A 21,021-nucleotide genomic window follows, 5' to 3' on the forward strand; every position below is an offset into this window, starting at 1 on the left:
TGGCTGCCTGTCACCGGAGGGGGATGGTCTGCAGCCGGCTATCTCTGTTCAGTCCTTTGTTCCGTGCGCAGGCCTGACGGTGTCTTAGGTTGGGGCTGGCTTTTCGCGTGGTAGATATCCCACAGTCTGGTTTGCTAGCCCAAATTATTTTGCTGAGATAGCGCTCAGGGTATTCAGGCCAGACTCTTACTCTAAGCGATGCAGCCCGCGCTGCGCCTCCCTGCCCAGCCCCCGCTTGCTAATGGCGTGTGCAGGCGTCTGCACTGCTTCTCCGCTGGGGGAGTTACCTTGGGCTCGCAATCTGCGAGTTTTAATTGTTTATTTATTTTTTCTCCCTGTTATGTTGCCCTCTGTGCTTCCAAAGCTCGGCACAGATTCGGCAGTGAGAAGGTTTCCTGATGTTTGGAAACTTCTCTGTTTTTAAGACTCCCTTTCCGGGACGGAACTCCATCCCTCCCTCTTTTGTCTCTTTTTTTGTCTTTTATATTTTTTCCTACCTCCTTTCGAAGAGTTGGGTTGCTTTTCTGGGTGCCTGATGTCCTCTGCCAGCATTCAGAAGTTGTTTTGTGGAATTTACTCAACGTTTAAATGCTCTTTTGATGAATTTGTGGGGGAGAAAGTGTTCTCCCCGTCCTACTCCTCCGCCATCTTGGCTCCTCTCTCCATCAGTTCTTTTTCAAAGACAATTTCTTTTGATTTATTTCTTCCTTTGAAAGGCTTGTACTCTTGTTTCTTTGTATGCATTGTGATTTTCTTACTGAACAAAAAACACTTGAATCTAATACTTTGGTAATTCTGAAAATTAGATTTCCCCTCTTACCTGGGGGTTGCTCTTTTGTGTTAATGTTTTTTGTATCTCTATGATGAATATCAGCCTGCTATATAAACCGAAGATTATCTAGGTCTTTCCTGAGCCTTTCCCTGGGTGTACACGATCACCTACTTATTTCCTCTACACATGCAGTTGCTTTTGAATGTCCTGATGTTGAATGTCTGGCTCCTGAAAGAGGAAGAAGCAAACAATGAAAGGGGGAACAAAGGCCACTAAATATTTAAGCCCCTTTAAGTTACTTCATCCAGGATAGGAGGGGCTTGCAAGAATGGGGCAAGGGGCGACAAAAATGGAAGTCCATCTCTTTGATTATCTGTGATCAGAAGCAGCAATCGGTGACAAGAACACAGAGCCTCATATTTGGAGGGCAGGGTCCTTTTTGCCCACTTTGGCTCCCACAAGCTACTTGTAAGCTGCTCTGGGAACACATGCAGAGAACCCTGCCACGCTGCTATGGGTGAGGATGGGTCGCTCCCACTGTGCTAGACAAGAGTTGAGATTGACCAAAACAAGTCAATTTGCCTGCCTCCATCTTCACGGAAACTGTAAACTATCAACAGAAGGCAGAGTTCCAAAACAGTGACATCAGGCAGATTCTACCGGTGCAATTGTTATCAAGGTGGGGAGGCAGATTCCTGATACTTCTTAAATTGCTGTCCTCCCAGAAATACACATTGCAATCTAAAATCAATGAGTGAGCCTTGTGGAAAAAGTCAGCTGGAAGCAGATAGGGTATTTTTTAATGTGGTCAATTAAAAATAATGGAACATTCAGTGAATATTTATATAGAGAGGCTCTGCTAGATACTTTGAGGGATGCCAAAACTTTAATACATAGATTTTTCCCAAAGAAGTTGTATCCTTCTTGAGAAATACAGCATACACAAAGAGGAGTCAAAGCGTAGTAGTAAATGAGAAGAAGTATCAAATAGATAGAATCACTCACAATCATTACAGTGAACTTCCAGAAGGAAGAGAGTGTGTATTGTGAATTTAAATCATCACAGAAGATTTCATCAAGTAGGAGTATTCCTGAGCTACTCCTAAGAAGTCAAGTGACTGAGTTATGTCCGACTCTTTGCAACCCTATAAACAGTAGCCCGCTGGGATCCTTTGTCCATGGGCTTCTCTAGGCAAGAAAACTGGAGTGGGTTGCCATTTCCTACTCCAAGGGATCGTCCCAACCCAGGAATGGAACCTGGGTCTCCGGCATTGCAGGCAGATTCTTTACCCTTGAGCCACTAGGGAAGCCCATAATCCTAGGAAGGTGAAGACATACCTTGGAGATGTTGCAAGTTCAGTTCCAGACCACCGCAATAGAGCAAGTAAAATGAATTTTTCACATATGTTTACAACAACAGCAACAACATATACCATAGTCTACTGTGATTAGAATTATATCTGAAAAGTGTACATACATTAACTTTAAAATAACATATTGCCAAATCTAAGCCTGCAGTAAGTCATAGTAGTAACATTCAACAGCAGTGATCACAGATGACCACAACAAATATAATAATAGTAATAAAGTTTGAAATATGTGATATTTACCAAACTGTGCCAGGAGAAACAAACTGAGCAAACATTGTTGGGAAAATGGCACAAATGAATTTGCTCAATGCAGGGTTGCCACACACCTTCAGTTTGTTAAAATCTCAAAAAGTTAAGAGAAATAAAATAAGGTGCATGTGTATTCTGATCTAAAAAACTAGCAATAAGAGTTAAAACTTGCCTCGTACTCACTATGTGCCGGAGGCTATCTCATCCAGTCCTCAGAACAATCACATGAGTTACGTCAGGGAAGCATTAGGGAAGCATTAAGAGATTTCTCAAGCTCAAGGCAGTCATGGAGCTGGAACTTGAATCCAGGCGGCAAGTTCTAGGGCCCTGATCTCTCTGCTCAGCCCTTACTGAGCAAAATGGTGTGAGCAAAGAGTAGAAGTCAGTGTGTAATACACTTGCCAGAGGGAGCAGAGGGGCTGCACTGACCAGCGTGACAGTAATTTACACATTTTCAGTTCAGTTCAGTTCAGTTGTTCAGTCGTGTCCGACTCTTTGTGACCCCATGAATCGCAGCACTCCAGGCCTCCCTGTTGTTGGGGATTTTCTCCCCAGGACTTGGAAGCAACGAACCTGAAAGAAGGACACTCGGACAGTCTCTTGCTCGGACTGACAGGTTTATTGCTGCAGTCAAGCCTTTTTATAGAAGTAGGAACAAAGAGCTTAGAGTATACAGCCAGCAGAGCGTGTACAGGGTTAACACCTAATCAGTAAAAATATTTCAAGGACGGCGCGCTCTAAGTGACCCGTGTGCTTATCCCATAGCCCGTTCTCTCAAGCAACATCCTTAATATTTATTATTAAATCTTGGCGCCAGGCATAACCAAAGGCAGGAGATGTTTTTCTGCCCGAGCACACCAAGCCGGGATATTTCTGGCCCTTCACCATTTTCCCAAGGACTTCCTCCAACCGGCTATTTTGTACTGGGCTTCCCAACATATCCTTCTTTTGTTTTTAATTTAAGCATGGAAGCTGCTAGTTGGACTCCATTGTGGGAGGCATGGAGTCTTGAGTAGAGACATCTATATCCTATAAGCAATGACAGAAAAAGCAGGGTGATTAATACATATATAAAAGTGTTGCTTCCTGAAAACCAAGCTCTAGGATCTAGAGACAATAGGGTTTTGGTTAAAGTATCATAAAATTGAGTGCTGTACAATTCCTTAGGTACCTTAACTTGAAAATTAGCAACTTGTTGTTTCAACAAATTGATGTCTAAACTTGAGTTATCTGTGAGATCCTGCAAATGCGCTCTAACTTTATCCCAAGGATATTCAGTGCTATTATAGGGCATGATAGTCAGACAAAAAGAAGTAAAATTCCAGTGACAACGTATACGTGTTTGGAAAGCCAGTTGCTGCACTTGATCTCCTGAGTGGATAACCGCAGTTTGTAACTCATTAATTCGTGTTTGTAATTGCTGATCTATTTGAGTTTGTCGAGTCCAAAGATCATGAGAGTCTTTGTGCCAAGTAGTGATAAAATCATGATTTTGTATATAATTATGTAAAGCCATACCGGACAAAGTTCCTACAGTCACAATGGAGATAAGGCTTAAGATGCCTGTAACAATCCACCCAATGATGCGCTTAGATCACCTAAGTCCAGTTTTCAACAATACAGAAAGAAATACAGAATCAGTCCAAGTCTCAGTTAAGTTTACGGGAAGCCATAACTCAGATCTTTGTTTAACTAGTGCAATGCTAGCATTGTGATATGAAATGGTGTGATTAAGGCAGGTATACAATGCACATGCAGTACAATTGACAATCTTGGTCAATAAGTCAATATCAAAATGCCCTACAATAAACAAATATGGAAGGTGAACACATGATTGAAGATGCTGCTGCTACTGCAGCTAAGTCGCTTCAGTCGTGTCCGACTCTGTGTGACCCCATAGACGGCAGCCCACCAGGCTCCCCCGTCCCTGGGATTCTCCAGACAAGAACATTGGAGTGGGTTGCCATTTCCTTCTCCAATGCATGAAAGTGAAAAGTGAAAGTGAAGTCGCTCAGTCGTGTCCGACTCTAGCAACCCCACGGACTGCAGCCTACCAGGCTCCTCTGTCCATGGGATTCTCCAGGCAAGAGTACTGGAGTGGGGTGACATTGCCTTCTCCAATGATTGAATATAGCCAGTACTATTGTATAGGAAGGTATAATTAGAAGGACGAAACATACCCATAGTCCCATAAACACTAGCGAAGTGCTTTAAGGCTGCTGGAATTTTCCAAATGTGCCATTGCTTTGGCCCCACAATGGGGACGACAATCCTGGGCCATGGGGGTGATAAGCCCCCATTATACCAATTCAGCAATATGTCCTTATCAGTCCAGAAACTTGTCTTAGATTTATGAAAGCCTCCAATGCTTGGTCTATTAAACCAGGAGCAGTTATGATGTTCTTCTTGCTCTTCAGAACAGTTTACAAACAACCCGTGAGGTCCCCAGTCAACAAATTTAAATGTATGATTAGTATGATTTTGCTGAATTATAGAAACTTTCCCAAACTGGCCTCGACAATCAGACCAATGTAACGGTTGTATCTCCTGTTTTCTTCTCCAAGATACAGTGTGACATGAAGGTTCCTCTGGTTGAAAAAGCATGTTCGAATAGTTGGCTATCTGGCCTGGATAATGTCACTTGGAGCCATTAAGTAAGAAAGATGCCGTAGCAAACATTCCCAGATGCAAAGCAGTCCCACTGTTGGCAGAGTATGCCCACCACTGTGGGAAGATAGTCATGCAAAGGGGGTGAGATCCGAAACAGATAGGCAAGGTTTTGAGTTCCACGGAAATGTTGATTGGCTTTCCTGCATCTTCTTCATGGATTGGTCGCTTTATGGACCAGGGACTTGGAAAATGCATGCTATCATTGGTAAAGATCATAGGGGCTTTATCTACCCAATCCACTATGGAGAGAAGTGGTGGGTTGGGTATGTATGCCCAATAAGCATATTCTGCACTTACCCAGAGGAACAGGAAAGAACAGCTAACATTGCCAGAAACAGCTTATCTGGAGTCATAGGAGTTCCAGTACTCTTCAGTGTCTGCTCAGCCTGACGAGTCATGTTTTTCACTTGAGCCCATGTCGGGTAAGGGTTCAGACGATGGCGTTTCCTCATTGGCTCCTCCAAAGTCATTGATGAGACCCTTCGTGTCAACTTCGTCACTTGCCGAGGGAGTCTGGTCTTGGGGTCCTTCTCGGTAAAGGACATGGCGAAGGGGAACCCAGATTTCCTCTCCATCTGTAACGACAGGACCATAACCCTTGTCTAGAAGTCGTAAGATTCCTGGCAGCCATTGATTAAACTGCTTATACCATATTGGTGTATTGATTTCTAATTTGCTGTTTTTGTCTTCTGCACGAGTGTCAGAATTATTTTTTATTAAGTTTAAAAAATTCAGGGAATAAAGAGTTAAAGATAATAGTAATTGAGGGTTCATGGGATAAGAAGTGTATCTCCTCTTCTATATTCCCCCTTACTGTTTTAATAAATGAGTTTTTAGGGTGCGGTGGGCTCTTTCAATAATGGCTTGACCCTGAGGATTATAGGGTATTCCTGTAACGTGTGTTATGTTCCATTCTGATAAAAATGAACGAAACGAATGTGAGGTGAATGTAGGTCCATTGTCTGTTTTCAAGACAGAAGGAATCCCCATAATGGGGAAGGTGAGTAAGAGTGTGGAAATGGTGTGTTTACTGGATTCTGAAGAGACAGGTATTGTCCAGATAAAGCCTGAAAATGTATCAACTGAGATAAAAAGCAAAGAAAACTTTCCTAAGGAGCAGTGAGTGAAATCAGATTGCCGAAGGGAGTTAGGCTGTTGCCCCCGGGGATTAACTCCTGAAATCATAGTTCGTAAGCGCAGAGGGGCGCAGACATCACAGGCTTTAATAATATGCCGTGCTTCAGTGAGAGGAATATGGTATCTAGAGTGCAATCTGTTAGCACTGGTATGAAGATTAGCGTGTTCGTCATTGGCAGACATAAAAATGGGAGCTATGAGCCTGTCAACAGCATCATTTCCTGCAACCAGAGGGCCAGGTAAACCTGAATGAGCACGTATATGTGCAATAAAGAAAGGTTCCGTATGTGAGTGAATTAAAGCTCGAGTCTATGAAAAGAGAGTATATAATTCTTCACCTAGGTTGTATAAAAAGGCGGTAACAAAATCAGGAAAAAGGGAAGCAAGGTATTTGGAATCAGTATATACGTTGAAGGATAATGGTTGAAGCGACAAAAGAGCATATAAAGCATACAATTCAACTCTGTGTACTGAAGAATAGGTAGAGGGTAATTTCTCTTTGATATCAGGGCCGACAATCCCTGCAATGCCTTTCTTGTTGCCATCAATGAAATAGGTGGGTGCATTGGAAATAGGTTGGGATGTAATGATATTAATTACAATGAATTTAGTACATTGTAGAAAGTCCCATAATTTTCCTTTCGGCAAATGAAATGAGGTAACATTTTGAAAATCACTTAATGCCATTTGCATGGTCAAGTTATACTGTAAGGTAATTTGCAATTCCTTTTTTGTCAAGGGAACATGTATTGCATATGGATCAAATCCAAAGTTTGTATATGGCTTCTTCCTGACACAATTAAGTGCCCTATTTTCTCAATATACCCATTCTACTGGGCTATGTTGAGCTATAATTGCAGTGGGCGAATGTTCAGTGGGGAATATATATAAAGAAACTGGTTGATCATAATCTAGCCGAGTTGAAAAAGATTGTTGAATGCGTTTCTCCATAAAGGCCAGTTCTTCTTTGGCCTCTTTTGTTAGCTGCCTAGGGCTATTAGGGTCAGGGGATCCCTCTAAAATTTTAAATAGATTTTGTAAGTCATAGGTGGGGATGCCAACAGATGGCCGTAGCCAATTAATATTTCCTAGCAATTTTTGAAAATTATTCAGCATGCATAGAGATTGCACAGAAATTTGAGTTTTTTGAGGTTTGATTTTAGATTCTTCCATAACATGTCCTAAATAATTAAAGGGTGCTTTCCATTGAATTTTATCTGGTGCAACAAGCAGGCCATGATTTTGAAGAGTAGTAGTAACTTCATTGTAACTGTTGCAAACAGAGTTCAGATTTCATAGAAAGAAGTATATCATCCATGTAATGAATTATAAACGCAGTAGGACATTTATCTCTAATAGGTTGTAATAAAACAGATATGAGATATTGGCAAATGGTAGGAGAGTTCATCATTCCCTGAGGTAGCACCTTCCATTGAAATCTTTTAACAGGAGCCATGTGATTTATAGAAGGAACTGAAAAGGCAAAATGTTTTCTATCTTTAGGGTGCAAAGGTATAGTTAAAAAGCAGTCTTGTAAGTCAATAATAACTATAGACCATCCTTTTGGTACCATAGAAGGGGAGGGCAATCCGGGTTGTAAGGGCCCCATAGGTGACATGGTGTTACTAACATTTCTTAAATCTATTAACATTCACCATTTTCCTGATTTCTCTTTTATTATAAAAATAGGGGAGTTCCATGGGGACAATGAAGGTTCTATATGAGCTTTTTGTAATTGTTCATTTACTAATTGTGTAAGAGTTGCCAATTTTTCTTTAGTTAGGGGCCATTGAGGTGTCCATACTGGGGTTTTAGATTCCCAATCGAGAGGCAGCAGTGTTAACTCAATGGCCCCCATTAAAAAGGTTCATTTAAAGAAATTGTGGCTTTCATTTGTTCAAGAAAATCCTATCCCCATAAATTGATAGGGATATTAGTAATATATGGTTTAAGATAAGCTACAATTTGATCAGGGCCACACACTTGTAAATAGGATGCACTGACAAAAGTTTGTGTGGCATCAGTTTCACCCACTCCTAATAGTCTAGAAGGAGCCACAACCTTACCCCAATCGAGGGGCCATTCTGCAGCTCCAATGATTGAAATGTTAGCTCCGGTATCTAACATGCCTGTGAAATTTTTTCCCTGTATGCGTAAAGTAAGTATGGGTTTCTGATGTTCCTTTAATAAGGTGGGTAGTGCAGCAGTAAGGTTGGTACTGCCAAAGCCTCCCTGCCGAACTTTATCAGATGCCTTCATTGGTTTGACATATGGCAAAAGTAATAATTGTGCAAAACGTTCCCCTTTTTGTAAGTATATATTTCCCATTTTCACAACATTTACCATAACACGTATTTCCCCTTCATAATCTTCATCCATAACACCAGTCAATACCATTAAACCTCTCATTGTGCAGCTACTATGTCCCAAAATCAGTCCCATTGTCCCGGGTGGAATCAGGCCATAATATCCAGTGGGAATTTTGTGAGTGTTGTATAATTCTATTAATTCCATATTATAAGGACTAGGTATATCAATACGAGCACTCTTAGATGTAGCTGCTTGTAGCGTCATAACGCTAGGTCCTCCTTTTGTAGTGGGGCTAGAGGATGGCCCCTTTATCAGTTTCCCTGTTGTTTTTGCTGTGCACCGGGGTTCAAAGTGTTTCCATCCTTATCAAATTTAGAATGACATTAATTCAGCCAATGGAACCCCTTTTTACATCTTGGACATATTTTTGGGGGAGTCTCTTCTTATTAGAAGTAGTATTATTTTTTCCAGCCTGTGTTGGCATGTGACATTGTTTTTAAATATGGCTGGGCTTCCCACAGTTAAAACATTTGGCATTAGCAGCTTTTTGTACATTAAAGGTTTCCAATGCTGCCAATTTTGTTCTATGGGACATAGATCTGATGTCCTTATATGCTTTCAAATATTCCATAAGAGAGCCAGTCTCTCGAATTGGTCTGAGCACGGATTGACATTCCTCATTAGCATTTTCAAAAGCAAGTTGTTTTAAAATAATATTTTATAAAGTCACATCCTTAATATATTTCTCAATTGCATCCTTTAATTTTCCTATAAATTGAGAATATTCCTCCTCATGTCCTTGAATAATCTTAACAAATGAACCATCAGAGTTAGTGCTATCAACCTTTGCTTACGCCCTGCAGGCAGTTTCTTTAATGAAATGTAACATCTGAGGGGTAATATTAGCTAATTGTGCAATCATATCGGCCATGGCTCTTGTTCCAGTGAGTATATCGTAGGTTAAATTTGCAGGGTTACCATGAGATTGCTGGTCAATCAGCATTTGTTGGGCCTCATCATTAACCCATATTTGCCATTGAAGTAATTGTTGAGGATTGAAAACCATCTTTGCTACTTGAAAAAAATCATATGGCATCCAATGGTCAGCCCATCCTCTGAGAAATTCTATACAGTAAGGAGAAGTAGGTCCATACAGAATACATGCTTTCTTAAAGCTAGACAACATGCCAAAATCTAGATTAGCCCAAGTATTTTGGCCTTGGGCAGGTTGATTAAATTGCACTGGGAAAGGGAAAGCGCAAGCAGGCATCTCCCGAGGAGGAGTGAAATGATTAGTATGAGCAAAGGTAGCAATTGCTGTTACAGGCGGAGCAGAAGGGGAAACCTCAGGTTTGGGCTGTCTGTTGAATGAAATGACCTCTGTTCTAAGTGGCTTCAGTTTTGACACATCCTGTATATATGTCTCAGTTGTTTTTCTAAGGATTGTGTCTGATTGAGCATAACATTCTTATATTTCAAAGCACCTTGCATATCTTGTTCCTTATGCTCATATTCATGTTAAGATTGAATAGTTTTTCACTTCCAAATTAACGTTATGCCCTTCAATTTGTTCTATGATAGCCCGTATGAGTGACCATGTAACCCTTGCCGATATGCTCGCAAAACATTATTTTTAACCCTTTTCTATATGTCTAGATTGAGTGTCCCCTCTTCTGGGAACCATGAATTGGCCCAGTAAAATATGATAGCAGTCGTTCAACTGATCTCTTGAAACATTAACACCGTTTTGTTTCAAAAAATGATGCATTATAGAAATGAAAGGAATTTCACTGCTATGTTGTCCCATCCTGCTTGCCTCTTTCTGCAGGGGCTCGTCGCTTTGTTCAGCCTTCCTCTCAAGTCCCTGTTCATGGCGCCACTTGTTGGGGATTTTCTCCCTGGGACTTGGAAGCGACAAACCTGAAAGGACACTCGGACAGTCTCTTGCACGGACTGACAAGTTTATTTCTGCAGTCAAGCCTTTTTATAAAAGCAGGAACAAAGAGCTTAGAGTATACAGCCAGCAGAGCGCGTACGGGGTTAACACCTAATCAGTAAAAATATTTCCAGGACAGCACGCTCTAAGTGACCCGTGTGCTTATCCCATAACCCGTTTTCTCAAGCAACATCCTTAATATTTATTATTAAATCTTGGCGCCGGGCATAACCAAAAGCAGGAGATGTTTTTCTGCCCGAGCACACCAAGCCGGGATATTTCTGGCCCTTTGCCATTTTCCCAAGGACTTCCCGCAACCGGCTATTTTGTACCGGGCTTCCCAACACCTGTCCATCACCAACTCCCGGAGTTCACTCAGACTCACGTCCATCGAGTCAGTGATGCCATCCAGCCATCTCATCCTCTGTCGTCCCCTTCTCCTCCTGCCCCCAATCCCTCCCAGCATCAGAGTCTTTTCCAATGAGTCAACTCTTCGCATGAGGTGGCCAAAGTATTGGAGTTTCAGCTTTAGCATCAGTCCTTCCAAAGAACACCCAGGACTGATCTCCTTTAGGATGGACTGCTTGGATCTCCTTGCAGTCCAAGGGACTCTCAAGAGTCTTCTCCAACACCACAGTTCAAAAGCATCGATTCTTCGGCACTCAGCTTTCTTCACAGTTACACATTTTACTGTAGGCAAAGTGGGTCCACATGCAGAAACTCTCTATTCAATTGAGTTCCAGATTTAGCGTATCTATGATATTTTAAGAAATGTCTTCCTCAATTTACTATAGTGTAGAAAGACAACCCTATAAACATTTTTTTCATTTTTATCCACATTTTCTAATTGCTAAAGAACATAGTAACTTTTCTTTTCTCATTTAGTTTTTATCTGATTGGAGCAAGAATTCTATATTGTGAAATTTCTGAAAATAATGTGAACTGGAATGATGATTCCCCAATATGTGAAAGTAAGTACATCCTCTCTTTAGAATATAGAGCAGCATTTCTCCAACTTTTTGATGTGGTGAGTGTGAGTGAGTGAAAGGTGCTCAGTTGTGTCTGACTCTTTGCGACCCCAAGGACTATACCGTCGATGGGATTCTCCAGGCCAGAATAATGGAGTGGGGAGCCTTTTCCTTCTCCAGGGGATCTTCCCAACCCAGGGATTGAACCCAGGTCTACCGCATCGCTGGCAGATTCTTTACCAGTTGAACCTCAAGGGAAGCCCCTTTGATGCAGGGATCCCTTTATTCTTTTAAACTAAAGTAGACATCCAAGAGCTTTTCTTTATATGGGTTATGTCTATTGATATTAATATTATACTGGAATTAATTAAAGCTGAAAAAAATTTAAATAATTATTAATTCATTTTTAAGGAGAGTAATCTTAATACATGTAAATATATGCAACAAATTTTTATGAAAAATCAAAAGATTTTAGACCAAATAGAATTGTAGTACTGTTTTACCTTTTTCCATATTATTTAATTTTTTTCTAGATTCCACGCACACTTTTTAATTTTTTTAAGTTAATTTATTTTTGGTTATGCTGGGTCTTTGTTACTATGCACAGGTGTTCTCTAGTTACTGTGAGCAAGAGGCTACTCTTTTTTATTTTATTTAATTAATTTATTTATTTTTACACAAAAGTCATTTTGTATTGGAGTATAGTTGATTAATAATTTTGTGATAGTTTCAGTGAACAGTGAAGGAATTCAGCTGTACATACACATGTATCTATTCTTCCCCAAAGCCCCCTCCCATCCAGGTTGGCACATAACATTGAGCAGAGTTCCATGTGCTATACAGTAGGTTTTTGTTGGTTATCCATTTTAAATATAGCAGTGTGTACATGAGCTTTTCAAAGTCCTCAACTATCCCTTCCCCTCGGCAACCATGAGTTCGTTTTCTAAGTCTGTGAGTCTCTTTCTGTATTCTAAGTAAGTTCATTTGTATGATTTCTTTCTAGTTTTCACATACAAGGGATGTCATATGACGTTTCTCCTTCTCTGTCTGACTTATTTCACTCCAGATCACACTCTCTAGGTCCGTCTGTATTTTGCTGTGAATGGCCTAATTCACTGGCTGTATATATATATACACCATCTCTCCTTCATCCGTTCCTACGTCGATAAACATTTGGGTTGTCTCCATGTCTTGGCCGCTGTAGACAGTGCTGCAATGGACACTGAGGGGCATGTATCTTTTCGAGCCATGTTTTTCTCTAGGTATATGCCCAATAGTGGGATTGCAGGGTCATACGGTAGCTCTATTTTTAGTTTTTTAAGGAGCCTCCATACCGTTCTCCATAGTGGCTGTACCAATTTACATTCCTACCAACAGTGCAGGAGGGTTTCCGTCTTTCCACACCCTCTCCAGCATTTGTTGTTTGTGGATTTTTTGGTGATAGCCATTCTGACCAGTGTGAGGTGATATCTCATTGTCGTTTTGATTTGAATTTCTGTAGTGACCGGTGGTTTTGCATGTTTCCGTGTGAGGCTGATCTTCATTTCGGTGTGCAGGCCTCTCCCTGCGGTGTGGAGCACAGGCTCCGGATGCAGGGCTTCAGTGGCTGCAGTGCAGGGCTCGTTAGCTGCGGGTTGCAGGCCCTGGAACCCTCTGGCTTCCATGGCTGTGGCCCACAAGCTTTAGCTTCCCACAGCATGTGGAGTCTTCCCAGACCAGGGATCAAACCTATGTCCTCTGCACTGACACATGGATTCCTATCCTCTGTACACCAAGGGAGTCGGCAAATTACTTTCATATCTGGCTTAAAGGAAGACATCTGGATTCAGCCTATTGCAAAATCACACAGTTTACAATCACACAGTAACCTCTGAAAAATTTAACCATACTCTCAAAGAGATGAAACTGAAAAATGACAGTAATAGTCTTAATTATAGTAATAGTATTAATGTTAACAATCAATTTGTTAGTGGAGATATTTCTAAATCATAAAGGATTTTCTTAGCACAGAGTTTTATTTTTAATCACAAGTACATTTTTGCATTAAATTGTCAGCCTCTTTTATGATGGTGAAAACAAAACTTAGAATGGCCTTGCAGATAAATATATGTATGTCATATTTCAGGAATAAGCTTCATTCTAAAAGTTAATTTCTAAATTAATCGTTTGAATTTGAAATAGTACGTTTTGACATAGAGACTTTCTTCTAATTGGATATTGGATTCACAGCTAGCTTATATTAATCACATGTTATGAATTATTTGAAGGAAGTTCAGGACTTCGCTAATGCTGTCTCACTATTTTATCTTTGCTTCATGTCCTTTTCCCCCCTTTAAAGAGATTTTGTGTTCCACACCTGGAAATATAAAAAATGGAAGATTTACCGTTTACAAGGACGAATATCAGTATAATGAGATAGTAATTTATATGTGTGATCCTTCAAATGGACCAGATGAATATTCCCTTGTTGGAGAGAGTACGCTTATTTGTGTTGATTATGACAGATGGAGCAGTGATCCTCCGGAGTGTAAAGGTAATAATATTTCCATTTATTTCCTCCTGAGTCTGCAAAGATCATGGAAGCACTTCATAAATAGTTTTACCTACAAGTAAACAAAACAGTCATAAAGTTACTCCTCTTGCTAAATTGACTTCTAATTTAATTTAATATTGGTCAAATCAAATTAAAAGATAAGTCTAGTTGCAGAGTTCCCCACCAGTCACTCCACATGTCCTTGGCATTCCAATTTATACATCATGAGCTACTGTGTATATGCATGAGCTACAACTTTTTGGTTTTCTTGTTTGTTTGAAAGCATCAGAAAACTCAACACACCCTGGCTTAAGAAATAAGAAAATTTTATCTTGTATTACAAGATCTCTGAGACTTCTGGCTACAGGAATATTAAAAGACTAACCCACTAAGTATCCATCACTATATGAATAGATAAAGAAGATGTGGTGTGATGTGGTGTGGTATAGTGTATGTGTGTAATGGAATATTCAGTTCAGTTCAGTCGCTCAGTCATGTCCAACTAACTCTTTGTGACCCCATGAATCGCAACACACCAGGCCTCCCTGTCCATCACCAACTCCTGGATTCTACTCAAACTCATGTCCATCGATTCGGTGATGCCATCCAGCCATCCTCTGTCGTCCCCTTCTCTGCCTGCCCCCAATCCCTCCCAGCATCAGGGTCTTTTCCAATGAGTCAACTCTTCGCATGAGGTAGCCAAAGTATTGGAGTTTCAGCTTTAGCATCAGTCCTTCCAATGAACACCCAGGACTGATCTCCTTTAGGATGGACTTCTTGGATCTCCTTGCAGTCCAAGGGACTCTCAAGAGTCTTCTCCAACACCACAGTTCAAAAGCATCAATTCTTTGGTGCTCAGCTTTCTTCACAGTCCAACTCTCACATCCATACATGACTACTGGAAAAACCGTAGCCTTGACTAGATGGACCTTTGTTGGCAAAGTAATGTCTCTGCTTTGAAATGTGTTATCTAGGTTGGTCATAACTTTCCTTCCAAGGAGTAAGCGTCTTTTAATTTCATGGCTGCAGTCACCATCTGCAGTGATTTTGGAGCCCCAAAAAATAAAGTCTGACACTGTTTCCACTGTTTCCCCATCTATTTCCCATGAAGTGATGGGACCAGATGTCATGATCTTAGTTTTCTGAATGTTGGAAGTGAGAAATAGATTTAAGGGACTAGATCTGATAGACAAAGTACCTGATGAACTATGGACGGAGGTTCCTGACATTGTACAGGAAACAGGGATCAAGACCATCCCCATGGAAAAGAAATGCAAAAAAGCAAAATGGCTGTCTGGGTAGGCCTTACAAATAGCTGAGGAAAGAAAAGAAGCAAAAAGCAAAGGAGAAAAGGAAAGATATTCCCATCTGAATGCAGAGTTCCAAAGAATACCAAGAAGAGATAAGAAAGCCTTCCTCAGCAATCAATGCAAAGAAATAGAGGAAAACAACAGAATAGGAAAGACTAGAGATCACTTCAAGAAAATTAGAGATACCAAGGGAACATTTCATGCAAGGATAGGCACAATAAAGGACAGAAATGGTATGGACCTAACAGAAGCAGAAGATATTAAGAAGAGGTGGCAAGAATACACAGAAGAACTGTACAAAAAAAGATCTTCACGACCAAGATAGTCACGACGGTGTGATCACTCACCTAGAGCCAGACATCCTGGAATGTGAAGTCAAATGTGCCTTAGAAAGCATCACTATGAACAAAGCTAGTGAAGGTGATGGAATTCCAGTTGAGCTATTTCAAATCCTGCAAGATGATGCTGTGAAAGTGCTGCACTCAATATGCCAGCAAATCTGGAAAACTCAGCAGTGGCCACAGGACTGGAAAAGGTCAGTTTTCATTCCAATCCCAAAGAAAGGCAATGCCAAAGAATGCTCAAACTACTGCACAGTTGCACTCATTTCACATGCTAGTAAAGTAATGCTCAAAATTCTCCAAGCCAGGCTTCAGCAATACGTGAACCATAAACTTCCAGATGTTCAAGCTGGTTTTAGAAAAGGCAGAGGGACCAGAGATCAAATTGCCAACATTCGCTGGATCATAGAAAAAGCAAGTTATATGTAAAATTCCCAAATATTTGAAAAGTATGCAAGACACTACTAAGGAACCTATGAGTCAAAGAAGCAGTCAAAAGGACAGCTAGAAAGTGTTTTGAATCAAATAAAAATTAGAACACAACAGATCAATATATCGAAAGGTGGGATACAGCAAAAGTATTGTTCAGAAAGATATTTTTAGTGTGAAATACTTATGTTAGAAAATTCTCAGATCAATCATCTAAGTTCTACCATAAGAAACTAAAAAAGAAGAACAAATTAAACCCAAAGCAAGAAAACACAAGGAAATAATAGTTAGAAATCCATGAAATTGAGAAGAGACACAAAACAGGGATAATCAAAGAAATCAGCCTGGTTCTTAGAGAAAATAGATGAAGTAGATAAACTTACAGACAGTCTGACAGGAAAAAAGATACAAATTACCAATAACAAGAGTGAAAAGGAGAATATCACAAAATATCCTACAGACATTTGAAGAATAATAAGGAAGAAAACAAACCACTGTATGCCTATAAATTTGACAACTTAAACCTTCTCCCGAAGAGCACTATAAACCCTGTGTCCTCACTGGGGAATTCTACCAAACATTTAAGGAATAGATGGTAGCAGTTCTACACAAAGCCTTAAGAAAATATAAGAAGAGGGAATCCTCAACTCGTTTCATGAGGACAGCATTGCTCTGAGGCCAAAACCAGATTGCGTACAAGACAGCGATTTGACATTTACAAGATCAAAGCAAGTTGATCACCATGATGTGTCTATTGTGTATGTCGTAACCTCATAGCTTATCTATCTGATAACCGGAAGTCTATGCCTTTTAATCCACTTCTTTTATTTTGTGCATCCTCCCAATCACCTCCTCTCAGTTTATCACTTGTTCTCTGTACCCATGAACCTATTTCTGTTTTGTTTTGTTAGTCCATTTGTTTTATTTTGTAGATCCCACATATAAATGAAATCATGTGGTATTTGTCTTTCTCTGACTGACATTTTACTTTGCATAATATCCTCTAGGTGCATCAATGCTGTCCTGAATGGAAAGATTCCATTCCTTTTATGACTGTGTAATATTCCATTGTATACATACCACATCTTTTTCATCCATTACTACCCTCAGGCGGCTTCCATACTTTGTTGTTCAGTCACTACGTCGTGTCCAACTCTTTGCAACCCCATGAACTCCAGCACACCAGGATTTCCTGTCCTTCACTATCTCCCAGAGCTTGCTCAAACTCATGTCCATTGAGTTGATGATGCCATCCAACCATCTCACCCTCTGTCGTCCCATTCTCCTCCTGCCTTCAGTCTTTCCCAGCATCAGGGTCTTTTTCAGTGAGTTGGCTCTTCGCATCAGGTGGCCAAAGTATTGGAGCTTCAGCTTCAGCTTCAGTCCTTCCAATGAATATTCAGAGTTGATTTCCTTTAGGATGGACTAGTTGGATCTCCTTGCAGTCCAAGGGACTCTCAAGAGTCTTCTCCAGCATCACAGTTCAAAAGCATCAATTCTTTGGTACTCAGCCTTCTTTATGGTCCAACTCTCACATCCATACATGACTACTGGAAAAATCATAGCTTTGACTAGAAGGACTTTTGTTGGCAAGGTAATGTATCTGCTTTTTAATACACTGTCTAGGTTTGCCATAACTTTTCTTCTAAGGAGCAAGCGTCTTAATTTCAGAGCTGCAACCACGGTCCACAGTAATTTTGGAGCCCAAAGGAAATAAAGTCTGTCACTGTTTCTATTTTTTGCCATGAAGTGATGGGACTGGATGCCATGATCTTCTTGTTTTGAATGTTGAGTTTTAAGCCAGCTTTTTCACTCTCCTCTTTCACCTTTATCAAGAGGCTCTTTAGTTCCTCTTAGCTTTCTGCCATTAGGTGGTGTCATCTGCATATCTGAGGTTATTGATATTTCTCTTGGCAATCTTGATTCCATATTGAGCTTCATCCAGCCTAGTATTTCACATGATGTAGTATGCATATACATTAAATGATCAGGGTAACAATATACAGCCTTGACATTCTCCATTCCCAATTTTGAACCAGTTTATTGTTTCTTATCCGGTTCTGTTGCTTCTTGACCTCCATACAGGTTTCTCAGGAGACAGGTAAGGTGATCTGGTATTCCCATCTCCTTAAGAATTTTCCACAGTTTGTTGTGATCTACACAGTCAAAGGCTCTAGAGTAGTTGATAAAGCAGAAGTAGATGTTTTTCTGTACTTCTCTTGCTTTTTCTATGATCCAACGGATGTTGGCAATTTGATCTCTGGTTCCTCTTCCTTTTCTAAATCCAGCTTGTACATCTGGAAGTTCTTGGTTCACGTACTGTTGAAGTCTAACTAGGAGGATTTTGAGCATTACCTTGCTAGCTATTGTTAAAAAAAAAAAAAAATGCTGTAATGAAAAAAGTGCTGCACAAATCTTTCTGAATTAGTGTTTTGTTTTCTTTGGATTAATACCCAGAAGTAAAATTGCTGGATCATACGGTGGTTCTATTTTCCCCTAGGCTATGGCTCACTGTATTCATTTCTATACACTGTCTTTCGAAGTAGAAATTAACTGCTCTTTAAATGTTTATTGCAATTCACCTGTGAACCCACATAATCCTTATTCCGTTTGTGGGAGTTATTTGATTATTGATTCCATTTCATTACTAGTAGTCAGCATACTCACATTTTCTATTTCTTCTGGACTTAGTATTGGGAGAGTGAATGTTTCTGAGAATTTATCCGTTTATTCTAGGCTTTCCAACTTTGGATGTATAATTGTTCATAGTATTAGCTATGATCCTTTGTATTTTTGTGGTATTGGTTGTAATGTCTATTTTTTATTTCATTTACTTGTACCCTTTCTTTTGTTTCTTGATGAGTGTGGCTATATGTTTATCAATTTTATCTTTTCAATGAACCATCTCTTATCTTCATTGTTTTTTACTCAATTTCATTTATTTCTGCTCTGTTCTTTATTATTTTCTTCCTTGTACACATTTGGGGAGGGTTGTTCTTTTGTTGCTATGGGTGTAAGTTTAGTTGTTTACTTGAGACTTTCCTTGTTCCTGAGGTAAACCTGTGTGGCTTTAATCTCTCTTAGACTGCTTTTCCTGTGTTGCACAGATTTGAAACACACCATTTTCATTTTCATTAATCTTAAAAATATTTTTATATTTTTTTGATCTCTTCAGTGAATGACTGACTGTTTAGTAACATATTTTTTGGTTTCCATGTGGCATTTTTTTCCAGTTTTCTTCTGCGGTTGATTTGTGATTGGAAAAGATATTTGATCATAGATTCAAATGTAAGACCTAAACTCTAAGACTTTATGGGAAGAGATAGAAAATATTTATGAGTAACCAAAGATTGCTTTGAAAACCTTAGAAGCATTATCCTTTAAAGAAAAATAAATAAACCAGACTTCTTAAAATCTCAGAACTGCTGCTCTCAAACACATTGGAGAAAGAAAAAAAAAGCCATAGACTGGGATAAAATGTTTGCCAAGGACATTTCTGAATGGACTTCAAACTATGATAAACAAAGAATTCTTAAAACACAATATGAAAGAAGCAGCCCAATTTACAAAAAAAAGGGGGGAACATATTTGAATGGAATTTTTTCACCCAAGAAGAAATGTGAATGCCAGTGAAGTATATGAAATGTTGCTCAATATCATCAGTAATAACAGAAACTTAATTTAACACCATGATGAGAAACCACTAAAACCTATTAGAATGCCTGAAATTAAAAACAGTAACTAACAATTCCATATTTTGGTACAGATATGATGTATTTGAAACTCCAATACATTACTGTTAGGAATGCAAAGTGGTATGACCATTTTGGAACACAATTTAGCAATATTTTATACAGTTAAGCATCCACTTAAGGGTTCAATCCCTGGGTCAGGAAGATCCGCTAGATAAGGGCATGGCAACTCACTCCAGTATCCTTGCCTGGAGAATCCCGTAGACAGAGGTGCCTGGTGGGCTATGTTTCATAGGGTTGCAAAGAGTTGGACGTGACTGAGGGACTAACACTTCAAGGAATAACTCAGTGATCCAAGTCAAGTGCAAACATGTACAGATGGAAACCTCCATGAGAATGTTCATAGCATCCTTATCATAATCATCCCGCTCTGGAAACAAGCGAGAATTTCCTGTCAATTGGAACCTGCCGGGTTACAGTCTGTAGGGTCTCAGAGAGTCGGACAAGGCTGAGTGACTACCACCTCCACTTTTTCACTTGCATCTATTGCAGATTTAATCTCATAAGATATTCTCTTGAAGTCACTGCCCAGTCCAGCGCTTTTTGGTTTTGCTTTGTTTCCAAGTTCTGCAAAACCTATTCGTAGATCCTGAAGTCAAGCTAGAGTGTCATGATCTGTAATTTACTTCTGGAGAAGCAGAAAGAGAAAGTGAAGTCGGTCAGTTGTGTCCGACTCTTTGCAACCCTGTGGACTGTATCTCTGTCCATGGGATTCTCCAGGCAAGAGTACTGGCATGGGTTGCCATTTCCTTCTCCAGGGGATCTTCCCAACCCAGAGATCGAACCCAGGTTTGCCGCATTGCGGGCAGCCGCTTTAACCTCTGAGCCACCAGGGAAGTCTGGAGAAGCAGAGTAGAATGGGAAGTAGCAGAGCACACTGGTGTGAAGCTAAGTATTAACTTGAAACCTGATCTTGGGTCTGCGTGCTTGTATACTGCTTTACAACTTAAAAATTGTTTCCTGATCTCTTGATTGTAGTCCAAAATGTTTGGAAAACGCTGTCCTAATTACATTGGCCTTTGTATTTCTTGAACATCCCAATTCCTGTGTGTTTTTGCCATATGAAAACTTTTTTATTTTTTTCATAACTGGCTTCTTTTAAACTTTTAAATTTGAGCCCAACTATTACCTTCTCCAAAAGTCTTTACTATCTTTCTAAAAGAACAAGGTATGTAATTAGTCTCAGCATGAGCTGAAAAAAATCCTAGAGCTGAAGAATATCAAAAGTCACTTTTGAACTTACC

General features: G+C 39.9%; 1 protein-coding gene across 1 annotated transcript in view; it reads left to right on the forward strand.

Annotated features, from left to right (window-relative positions):
• Positions 1 to 21,021, forward strand: part of LOC147356078 (membrane cofactor protein-like) — a 58,571-nt gene that overhangs the window by 18,572 nt on the left and 18,978 nt on the right. The window contains exons 5-6 of the mRNA XM_086345856.1: positions 11,330 to 11,415; positions 13,751 to 13,945. Coding sequence (XP_086201982.1) covers positions 11,330 to 11,415; positions 13,751 to 13,945 — 281 coding nt within the window. The remainder of the gene's footprint in view (positions 1 to 11,329; positions 11,416 to 13,750; positions 13,946 to 21,021) is intronic.

Source organism: Bos grunniens, chromosome 16, assembly GCF_055505025.1.
Source record: "Bos grunniens cultivar Pamir isolate PY7600 chromosome 16, Bosgru_T2T1.0, whole genome shotgun sequence".
Taxonomy (NCBI): domain Eukaryota; kingdom Metazoa; phylum Chordata; class Mammalia; order Artiodactyla; family Bovidae; genus Bos; species Bos grunniens.